Here is an 11,888-nt window from a genome sequence, read left to right on the forward strand (position 1 = left end):
CTAACCATTGGAGACCGGGGGGTACGCAGTCAGCGAAGCCAACAGAAAATAAAATAACAGACAAAACGTTTACATCACAAAACATCTAATCAGTGTCTGTCAAATCATTTCCTTAGCAACTGTAACTATGTGCTAGGTGTCTGAAGGTCAGGTATTTTTTATTATTTTTGGAGCCTACTTATAGTAATCTCCAAATGAGCAGTGCCGTTAGCTAACGTTAGCTTCCACCTGACCCGGGTGGTGCTCAGTGCAGAGGTGCCAAGGCTAACGTTAGCTAACCATTGGGGACCAGAGGGTACGCAGTCAGCGAAGCCAACAGAAAATAAAATGGAAGACAAAACATTTACATCACAGTACATTAAAATGTCAGTCAGTGGAGCGCTTGACTACAAGGAAAGACCGCTTGTATTTCACGTCATTTTAAATTAGCAGTTTAATGCTGTCGAGATCTCTAAATCAAAATTTACATTTATAGCCGAGATGTCGTAGACTTAAATGTTTTAATGAATTCTGTGCATGTTTGGAGACAACTATGTTTCCATCCAAAAGTGATTGGAATCTTTGGGAAATGCGCATTAAAAGAAATACGAATCCTGTGTGTTTCCATTAAATGTGCGGACTTTGGTGAAAACTACGAACTTGCTCGAGTTTTCCGCAGAACCGGAAACAAAACAAGTCTCACATTCTTCTTTTTCTACGTTTTCTGGCCGTTGGCAACCAGCTTGTAAATGCATTACCGCCTTCCCGACCTGGAGTGTGGATATCACCATGGAGAGAGGTGCGCTACGACAGACTTAATTTGAACATAACTGTTTCCATCTCCCTGTTTTGCGAATCAACATTTTTTCAAATCAACCAAAACAGGGCTAAAGCGAGCATATTTTAGTTTGTGTGAATCAGGGGATTTTAATTCGAATTTTGGTGTTTCCATCATAATTTTCCGATGCGATACTTCTAGATGCGCATCTAAACAGGCTGATGGAAACATGGCTAGTGGCAAAAACAAACACTTTTAGTCAACATAAATTGACGGTGCCAACAATCCCAGAATGGTGACATCACAACCTGTTTGGCCACAAAATATTGTTCCCTTTAGTCACCTGACACAGAAACATGATAAAATATGGTACGTGTTTAAAATTCCCCTTAACTCTTGATTTGCATAGCAACTGTACAGCATGGTAGCGAATGCTTTGTTTTCCCCCTCAGAGAAGAAGAAACGTAAGCTCATGTCATCTTGAGACAAACTGTTACAATCAAACCTCCAATAAATCTAAAATCAATATGTACTGAATAAATAACTGTGTATATATCTCTCTATAGTGTTTCCACACAGTATAATGCACTTTGTGTCAGCGTCTCTTTTTGTCCCTGGCAGGCACCTGTTGTTCTGCAGGGTGACTCTGGGGAAGTCCTTCCTGCAGTTCAGTGCCATGAAGATGGCTCACTCACCGCCGGGTCACCACTCTGTCACCGGCAGGCCAAGCGTGAACGGTCTCGCTCTGGCCGAGTACGTCATCTACAGAGGAGAGCAGGTGGGTAACTCGTCTCATACATGATTATACATGTTTATTTTATTTATTGTCATGATCCTGTGTTTCTGTTTATATGCTGTTATCTCATGGACTCTGTTTCAGAGTTTTCGGTTTGTGTTCTTTGTTTTACTGTTATTCATCTATTTCCTGTTTTATTGAGTTTTACTTCCTGTCTTTGTGTGCTTTCCCGCCTGTTTCCTGTCACACCTGTCCTCATCAGTCTCGTTAGTCCTTCCCTTCACACCTGTTCCATATTAGTCTTGTTTGCTCTACCCTCCCACCACATCCTTGTTGTCAGCCAATCTGTTTCCCTCTCTTTGCCCGTGTCCACCTCCAGGGGCCTGTATCACGAAGCGAGACAACAATGGCAATTAGGATAATCGGTATCATGACGCTGGATATCAACTCGGTAACTCAACCCAGGGTTGCTTTATCAAGAGCCGTGAACGCGCATGCAGCGGACAAATCACAATCTTGAAAGAAGTGCAGCGTCACTGAGCGTCCTCACAGAGCGCTGTATGTGAGGGAAAAAAAAGTATTTCTCGTGAGGATCAGAGATTAATTCTACTAAAATATGAGGAGGAGAAAAGCAACATGAAAAGGCCAACACCGTGGCAGCTGCAGGAGGAGGAAACATGCGTGGCAACACATAACGGGATGATGTTTCGTTTTTGTTTAGATTAGTTTATTTGCACATAATGTTAAAAACAGACAGTATAAAATTTACAAGATTAAAAAAAGAAAAGTGCCGGAGAGGTTAGAAGCCACTAAAAGCTTATCAAAGAAATTCCCCTGTCAAAACATCAATGAAATTACATAATAGAGAAGGAAAAAAACGGGTCAGGAAAGAAGAAATAGAGGAGGAGAGAGGGAAAAATCAAGACAAAACAAGGTAGCAAATAAAATGATGTGTAGGTTAAATGACTCATCACTGGTTCAAGTAGCTACAGTACCTGTACCTGTACATCTGACACTGATCACACCCTTGAATCCCATGAAATCAATGCTGCGCAGATGAATTGCGTGTATTACAATTATCGTCTAACATCATTGCGTCTGATAAATTGGTCTTCTTTGTCATAACGCTATATATGCTACAATAAAGCTTAAAGCTGACGCCACAATTAAATCATATCAACACCAAATTGATAGTCTGAATAAAATCATCCTGATATTGAGCTGTGTTAGAAATTAACAGCTGCGTAAAAATATACCTAGTCTCCCTCTTTAAAAAACATAAAGGAAAATCCCTCAAACACCATGAAGTGTAGACATGATAGGCTACTTTCCACATTTCCAGCAGCAAAGCTGACAATTAGGCCCATTATCTTTAACAGGGATCATTTCCTCCAACAAAACAAAATGTTGGCACTAATTAATGGTGCTATTAAGTGTCCGCAAATGATCAGTTTCTTTCTTATGAAGGGGTGGGATGAAAGTTCCACTTCTTTCCACTCCTGTTTGAACAATCTTTTCATTGTCTGTTGTTGTTGCTTTCTTTTCTTTTTTAATGTTCAAAATAAACTTTCAAATCAAAATCAATCAAATGAATTAAACTTCCCGTCATGACTGGGCTGCATTTCTGTCAGCAGAGTCATTTTTTTCCGAACAGCTGATTGGCCAGTGGGTGGTGCTTTTTATAGGATCAGATTCAACCCTGAACTTACCCTGCTCCGGAGCAGGATAGCCGTTCAGAGTAAGTTACCATGGTGATCTACCCCGATAAGAACTGAACCGGCTTTGTGAGACCGAAAACCCAGGGTTAACCCTGAAGTTACCTCGCTAAGACATTAATCCTGCTTCGTGATACAGGCCCCAGCTGTGTCTTGTCCTTGTTATTAGTCTTCTGTGTATGTACCTGTGTCAGTTCATCTGTGTTCATCCCTGCCTTCATTGTTCTGTTTCAGTTTATGTTTTAGTTCTCCTTTCTTTCGGTTTTGAGTTACCTGCATGTTTTGGATGTTTTTATCGGCTTTATTAAAGCTCACCTTTTGGTCCAAATCCACCTGCTTCCTGCTCTGCATTTGGGCCCCTCTCTGAGCTGATACATGACATTTATTGTAATAAATAAATCCAAAATATTCACAATCTGCTTACATGAACATTAGTGTGTGCTGATTGTGGACATCCAGTCAGTTCCTCCTTCATATCCATGTTGGCAGGATGTTTATGCCTGTAAAATTGTTTGTTTTTTTACCGTTATTTTTCTCAGTGATAGAATTATTGTTATTGTAGATTAATGGAATTCAGAAGACGAATAATCAGCAAAACAGCACACTGCAGCAGAAAACAACACACTGGCCACCACAGACTGATAAAACATCTGCAGCATCTTACTACAGATGTCAAGAGATCTGAGCTTCCTCAAGAAAAAGAGGCGGCTCTGCCCCTTTTTGCAGAGAGCATCTGTGTTTAGGGACCAGTCCAACTTATTATCCAGGTGTACACCTAGATACTTATAGTTTGGCACCACCTTGATGTCCACCCCACAGGTATTCACTGGCTGAAGAGGGGGCTTGGACCTGCGGAAATCTGTGATCATTTCCTTGGTCTTTGAGGTGTTCAGGAGGAGACAGTTCTTGTGACTCCACTCACTGAAGGCTTTTATCAGGTCCCTATATTCAGACTCCTGCCCATTCCTGATACATGCCACAATAGCAGTCATCCGAGTATTTCTGGATGTGGCAGGACTCAGACTTGTATTTGAAGTCCGCCGTGTACAGTGTGAACAGGAATGGAGCCAGGACAGTCCCTTGTGGAGCCCCCGTGCTGCTCATTAATGTCCCAGAAACACAGTTCCCCAACCTGACATACTGTGGCCTTCCTGTCAGGTAATCTGTGATCCAGGAGATAAAGGAAGAATCCACTGCCATCTCTGTGAGCTTGTCTTTGAGTATGTTGGGTTGGATGGTGTAGAATGCGCTTGAAAAATCAAAGAACATGATTCTCACATAAGTGCCGGGTTCCTCCAGATGAGCTAGGGCATGGTGAAGCATAGAGGACAGCATCGTTCACTCCAGTGTATTGTTTGTATGCAAACTGCAGGGGGTTGAGTTTGTCTTTGACCTCAAGTCTCAGTAGGCGTAGAATCAGCCGCTCCAAGGTCTTCATGAAGAGCGAAGTAAGGACTACTGGTCTGAAGTCATGTAGTTCAGCTGGACATTTAATTTTTGGTACCGGCACAACACAGGAAGTCTGTGCCAAGTTGTGATCTGACCTGCCCAATGGTGGTAAGGCAGTGGCTCTGTAAGCTTCTTTGACATTGGCATACAGCAGATCAAGGGTTTTATTTTCTCTGGTTGAACAGTTAACAAACTGTGTAAATCCAGTCAGGTGATAGGAGAGGGAAACATGGTTGAAGTCTCCTGATATTATCAATAGTGCCTCAGGATGTTTAGTCTAACGGCTAAAAAGCCGTTCCGGTCAAATTGCCTGATGACAGGTTCTAAATTATTGCACTGGCTTAACTGCTAGTTTGTAACCATAGCAACAGAGACTCAGAGCAGAGGCAACAGATTACAACGGGCATCATAAGTAATTTTATCATTTTATTTAATTTATTTGGTGAATTTGATCATTTTGATGACTGGGATGCAGAAGAAGAGAGGTTAGAGAATGAAAAGAAAAGGGAAAAACGGCACAAGGAGGTGACACCGGAAGAATTAAATAATTTAGAAGATGACAAGGATGAGCCCAACATCACTTTATCACCATATCACTTTCAAATTTCACTATTAATGGTAATGTAGCATTTAATTTTAAAGGAGCAATAAGCAAAATTCATCATTTCTAGATTGAAGGAATTAAAAAATTGCTATGTGAAGAACTAGAGGTGTAACTTCATCTGGAGTATAACATGACCTCACACACCCTCTCTCTGTGTTGATCTCCAGCCCCTTGTTTACAAGCCGGTCCGGCTGTGCGTTCATGTACGTTCATGTGAACCCCCCCCCCACTTCCTCCCGGAGCCCTTGGCCCTCCCTCCCTATAAAAGGCTACAGCCAGTGAGCAGTGGCAGTGCATATTTTCGAAATGAAATGGCAGAGAGCGGAACGAAACCGGGGCTAACCGGTGCTTCCTCCTCAGGCTCCACTTCACTCAGCTGCCCCACAGATCCGCTGCCTCTCCCACTTTAACCTGAATAACAAACCGGAGCTAGCTGGGAGCGGCTGGCGAGGCGTTAGCCGCAGCATGACCGGAGGGAAGCACAGCCAGTAAGCCTCCGCTAGCTTCCCAACTAGCCCGGCTCTCTGTTTGGATCCAACTGGAGCACCGAGCCCTGGTTTGTTATTCAGGTTAAAGTGGGAAGAAGCAGAGGTAGAGGGAGGAGTGGCTCATGACACACTTTGTTTTGGTTGCAGCCACAGCCACAGCGTGTTTCCATGGCTACATAGATTAAATAGTCCGCTCAGCTGTGGCTTGTGAAAAACTCATGATTTTTACTGTGAAAAACATTAAAGCATAAATCATTTATTTAATATTCATTTCTTTGGTAAGTGACCATGGTATAAGCGGGTTAATGCCCTTCGAGGTGTCCATTATCAGGAATGAACGGACTTCCGCAAAGTTCATTCATTCCTGATAATGGACACCTCGTAGGGCATTAACCCTTACATATATTCTATATACAGTACAGGCCAAAAGTTTGGACACACCTTCTCATTCAATGCGTTTTCTTTATTTTCATGACTATTTACATTGTAGATTCTCACTGAAGGCATCAAAACTATGAATGAACACATGTGGAGTTATGTACTTAACAAAAAAAGCTGAAATAACTGAAAACATGTTTTATATTCTAGTTTCTTCAAAATAGCCACCCTTTGCTCTGATTACTGCTTTGCACACTCTTGGCATTCTCTCCATGAGCTTCAAGAGGTAGTCACCTGAAATGGTTTCCACTTCACAGGTGTGCCTTATCAGGGTTAATTAGTGGAATTTCTTGCTTTATCAATGGGGTTGGGACCATCAGTTGTGTTGTGCAGAAGTCAGGTTAATACACAGCCGACAGCCCTATTGGACAACTGTTAAAATTCATATTATGGCAAGAACCAATCAGCTAACTAAAGAAAAACGAGTGGCCATCATTACTTTAAGAAATGAAGGTCAGTCAGTCCGGAAAATTGCAAAAACTTTAAATGTGTCCCCAAGTGGAGTCGCAAAAACCATCAAGCGCTACAACGAAACTGGCACACATGAGGACCGACCCAGGAAAGGAAGACCAAGAGTCACCTCTGCTTCTGAGGATAAGTTCATCCGAGTCACCAGCCTCAGAAATGGCAAGTTAACAGCAGCTCAGATCAGAGACCAGATGAATGCCACACAGAGTTCTAGCAGCAGACCCATCTCTAGAACAACTGTTAAGAGGAGACTGCGCCAATCAGGCCTTCATGGTCAAATAGCTGCTAGGAAACCACTGCTAAGGAGAGGCAACAAGCAGAAGAGATTTGTTTGGGCCAAGAAACACAAGGAATGGACATTAGACCAGTGGAAATCTGTGCTTTGGTCTGATGAGTCCAAATTTGAGATCTTTGGTTCCAACCGCCGTGTCTTTGTGAGATGCAGAAAAGGTGAACGGATGGATTCCACATGCCTGGTTCCCACTGTGAAGCATGGAGGAGGAGGTGTGATGGTGTGGGGGTGTTTTGCTGGTGACACTGTTGGGGATTTATTCAAAATTGAAGGCACACTGAACCAGCATGGCTACCACAGCATCCTGCAGCGACATGCCATCCCATCCGGTTTGCGTTTAGTTGGACGATCATTTATTTTTCAACAGGACAATGACCCCAAACACACCTCCAGGCTGTGTAAGGGCTATTTGACCAAGAAGGAGAGTGATGGAGTGCTGCGGCAGATGACCTGGCCTCCACAGTCACCGGACCTGAACCCAATCGAGATGGTTTGGGGTGAGCTGGACCGCAGAGTGAAGGCAAAGGGGCCAACAAGTGCTAAACACCTCTGGGAACTCCTTCAAGACTGTTGGAAAACCATTTCAGGTGACTGCCTCTTGAAGCTCATGGAGAGAATGCCAAGAGTGTGCAAAGCAGTAATCAGAGCAAAGGGTGGCTATTTTGAAGAAACTAGAATATAAAACATGTTTTCAGTTATTTCACCTTTTTTTGTTAAGTACATAACTCCACATGTGTTCATTCATAGTTTTGATGCCTTCAGTGAGAATCTACAATGTAAATAGTCATGAAAATAAACAAAACGCATTGAATGAGAAGGTGTGTCCAAACTTTTGGCCTGTACTGTATATCACTTAGTCGTTGTATAAGTGGAGAGCACAGCTTGTGCTCAGTCAGTTGGACATATAATGTCTTCTGCTGAAACCCGTAGCTGTTCATAAGTGGCACTTCACGATCCAGCGTGAATAGATGTCCACTCGAGCAATCAGCGGTGCTATTAGTGTGTGGAATTACAAAGCTGATGTCTGGAGAGCAGCGGGACTGCAGAGATGTGGAGCTGCAGGCTGCTCTTCACTCAGCCGTCTCACATTATCACAGTGTCTGTTTCTCAGTCTTTGTGATTTGGTGGAAATTTTGTAGCCGGACCACTGACAACCCAGAAGATTAGACCAGATACAAAACCACATGACACAACATGAGATCACTGTTAATGACAAGGCCGAAGTCTGTCAGTTATACCACTGACTCATCGGGAGGCCCAAACATCAGCACAGTTCTGCACTGTGTCGCACCAGTTATGCATAAACTCAGATGTCACCTTGTCTGAACGTAATTTATAACTCAGGCCAGAGTTACTAACATTTTAAAGTTAGGTGAAATAAAATCTGAAAGTTACATCAGGCACATTTTACAGGTTAGAAAACACTTGTTAAAAACATGTGTAAAGATGGGGAACTACACTGATCAGCAAAACATTCAAACCAAAGTGAATTACTCTGATTATGTTGTTCCAATGCATTGTTCTGCTGGGAAACCTTTGGTTCTGGCATTCATGTGGATACCACCTGACATGCTCCACCCACCCAAACACCGTTGCAGACCGTTCTGCCATCCTACGAATGCTAAAATCAGATCCAGATATTTTTTAATTTTGCAGTAAATTGACTTTATTCTTAAGGGGGGCGTCTTCCCCCATCTTACCCCACTGAATCGTAGAGTTAGACCATTAAACTGTTCTTCACCATTTCTGTGTCCAGATTTTTTGGACAGGGCTAAAAGCCTGCCCAGTGACACAATGGAGCAACCCTTAGCATAAGCCCCGCCCCTACACTGTATCAGAACCAGAGCCCTTGCCGTTCTGTCGCAGACCGAGCAGTACCAAGTGGATTTTCAGGCAGGTCAGAGTACTCTGGCTCTAAATTTGATTCTGGCTCTGGTGGCTCAAACATTTGTGGCTGTTCTAGTCCAAAAAAGCTGCTAGATGAAGCATCCATCATAGTGCTATGATTAAAAGAGGCTGCAGCTTTCCTGTGAGTGGGCGTGGCTTCAGTGCTTCCTGTGAGTGGGCGTGGCCTCAGTGCATTCAGCGGACACGCCCCCAGTGTCTCAGAGCAGCCTATTTTTTCATGATTTTAAAACGTAATTTTATAAACTTGTCGACTTTTTTTTAAATATACAGATTTAGCCAAATTCTTAATGACACATATTTATTTTTGCTTTACCTGGACTTTAACCGTTGCAAAAATAGTTGGACATGGGAATAAGTTCACCTAGGTGCTAGGTGTAAGACCTAGGTCACTGTTGTTATTCTGGATGTAGGTTAAGGTTGTGTAGTTATCACCTAATCATAATGCTTTGTCCTTGTTTACGAACCTTTTTGTTGTTTGCTGATTAACGTTAGCATTTTTAGCCATCAGACAGAATAGTGCTTTTCACTGATTGGCCACAGGAAGTGAAAATATCATTTTCTGAGACAGTGGGTTCGGTTATATGATGACTTCTCATTCAGAATTAAATAAATCTGAATGAAATCATTCGGAATTAAAGTCTTTCCAGGTAGTTTACATGGGAAATATTCATTCCCAATGAGGGTTTACACGGGAGATCAGTTTAATCGCCTTTATTCCAGTCCACGCAAGTTTGGGGCAGGGAAGGTTTCTGATTGGATAGGGGGCGGGGCGGATGTTACGTGTTTACGTTTACCAGAAGAAAACACTGTAGTCCTCGCTCCGGATAACAAGATGCTTGACGACGCTGTTCTTAGTGCCTTTTTCGGGCTTGTTTTGCTTATATTCTTGAAGCAGCAGTACGACAACAACCTTGTTCTGCTAATGCTTCGTCTGTTGAGGAGGAGAAGGGAGGTAGAAGGTCGAAGAAGGGAGATAGAAGACCGTGCTGTGGTGAATGGAAACCGGTGAGTGCAACGAGTCTGACTGCTCTATCTCAGCCCGTTGCTACATATCAGTCACGCGCGCCATACACGTCATCGCGCCAGAAGGTCAAGGAAACGAGCATGCGCAGAAAGACCGGAATGAACTTAAAGAGGAATGAGTGTATACAAGTGCGAGAAATTCTTTCATTCGGAATTAGAAACGGAATATTCCAGCCCCTTACATCGCAATGAATTTTCAATCACGTTGGCCATTTTCATTCCGAATTAGGTGTTTACAAGATCACATTTAATAGGAATGAACTTTCATTCCGAATGAAAAGGGAATTAAACTGTCCACTTAACACCAGAGTAGCTCAGATGAACCTTAAGTCTTGGTGGTGCATCCAAAAATTTGACACAGCTTTACAATCAAACTAACTACTTCCTGTATCATTTTAGTGCGGGCTTTGCGCTTTGCTGGTGTCTTAAGTCTTTGTTTTTACTGTCAGTGAATGCCTCTTTGCTGCCCACAGGCGTATCCAGAGTACCTGATCACATACCAGATCATGAAACCTGACGAGTCTGCAGACGGATGAGGAGGAAGAGGACGATGAAGGAAGTGTCAGAGGAGGAAAATACGAAGAAATGCAGAAGAAGAGAGCTCACCTTATCCTATCAGCTGAGCCGTGGCGTTACTAACTGCATGCACAAAGAAAAACTTTATTTATACAATGTATAAAACATGTAGGTTTTTATCAGACGCCTGTTGTTTTTTTTCTATAGTTTGTTTTATGCACTTTATGAACCATGAGTTGTTTCATGATGTGACGTGATGTGACTGTTGAGTTTGTCCTTTTGTCACTAAAACAGTATCGTCCAGTGATTCGGGGTGCTGCGGCTTCAGAGAGGACATGTCACTTTTATCACATCAGTGTCATAGTTAGACACAAAGCACATCGTCGCCAACGCTTAACATGTTGTTGACAGGATATCTGGGAGTAATTCCAACCAGTAAGAGACCACTCACCTGTACTACCCAGTACTGACTGATGCCTCAGTCAAAAAAAGTCAAACATCTTGTTTTTAGTTTGACAGCTGACACCATTTTTATTTACCCAGCATGCATTTATAGGCATTAATAAAAGTAAAGATGGCCACATGTTCTTGATCCATACAGTAACATTTACTTCTTAAACTAAAGCGACTTACAGTGAGATGTTTTCACAGCTAACAGTTGTTCTCAAAAACATAAACCGTCACTGAAAGTCATTGTTTTCTGACACTGACGTTATTGGAAGTGACTCGTCCCTTCTGAAAAGTCTCTCTCTGACAAACATTTCCACAAACAACTCTTATGTGTTGCCTGGCAACATCCTAACGAGGTGAAGTATTGGTTTTATTTTACAAAGATGTTGTGTAATCTTCTTTTGTACAAGCATGTTAGTTCATTAACATTTATAATGTTGAAAAGAAAAATCTCTGCTGGGGTTTGGAGACAGTCTGAAGACGTGATTTTCTTTCTGCGGCTCTGGAGAGTTCAATTCATGAATCAGCCTTAATGAGAAGCAGCATATGATTGGATAGCACTGTGCTGATCAGCCAATCACATGACGTGAGAAAACCTGAATATGTTTATCAGCAGCTGAAACCTTTTATTAAGACATACAAATGGCAGAGATGTCCCTGATGACCCACAATGTCCCACAGCTCCCAATCAAGGGGTCATTGTTCATTTGATATTTACATTTGTATTTATTTTCCTAAATCATGTTTTTATTTTATTTATTTATATTTTTATATTATAAATATTTTATATTTTTATTTATTATTTCTTCCTTTTTGCACACTCCAGGGAATATCAATCAAACCAATGTCGGTAAATTCATTTTTAAAATGGCTGGCATTTACCTGTTTTTACAAATAACCTCTTCTCTTATTCAGTGATTCTAATACGTCTGCTGATGATTGACCGCAGTCCATCAGGACTTTGTAGGCTGTTATAAGAATGGGAAACTCAGTTTTCCATGAAAATGCCATGAAAATGATAATTTTAGTTGTGAGAGATTGACG

At 42.1% G+C, this 11,888-nt stretch overlaps 1 protein-coding gene across 2 annotated transcripts in view; it reads left to right on the plus strand.

Moving 5' to 3' along the window:
• LOC117247350 (poly [ADP-ribose] polymerase tankyrase-2) overlaps positions 1 to 11,575 on the plus strand; it is a 41,965-nt gene extending 30,390 nt beyond the window's left edge. For both annotated transcript variants that reach the window (XM_033611859.2, XM_033611860.2), the window contains exons 29-30: positions 1,379 to 1,535; positions 10,352 to 11,575. In XM_033611859.2, coding sequence (XP_033467750.1) covers positions 1,379 to 1,535; positions 10,352 to 10,414 — 220 coding nt within the window. In that variant the 3' untranslated portion in view covers positions 10,415 to 11,575. The remainder of the gene's footprint in view (positions 1 to 1,378; positions 1,536 to 10,351) is intronic.
• Positions 11,576 to 11,888: the final 313 nt, after the last annotated feature.

The sequence above is a fragment of the Epinephelus lanceolatus genome, chromosome 21, assembly GCF_041903045.1.
Source record: "Epinephelus lanceolatus isolate andai-2023 chromosome 21, ASM4190304v1, whole genome shotgun sequence".
NCBI classification, from domain to species: domain Eukaryota; kingdom Metazoa; phylum Chordata; class Actinopteri; order Perciformes; family Serranidae; genus Epinephelus; species Epinephelus lanceolatus.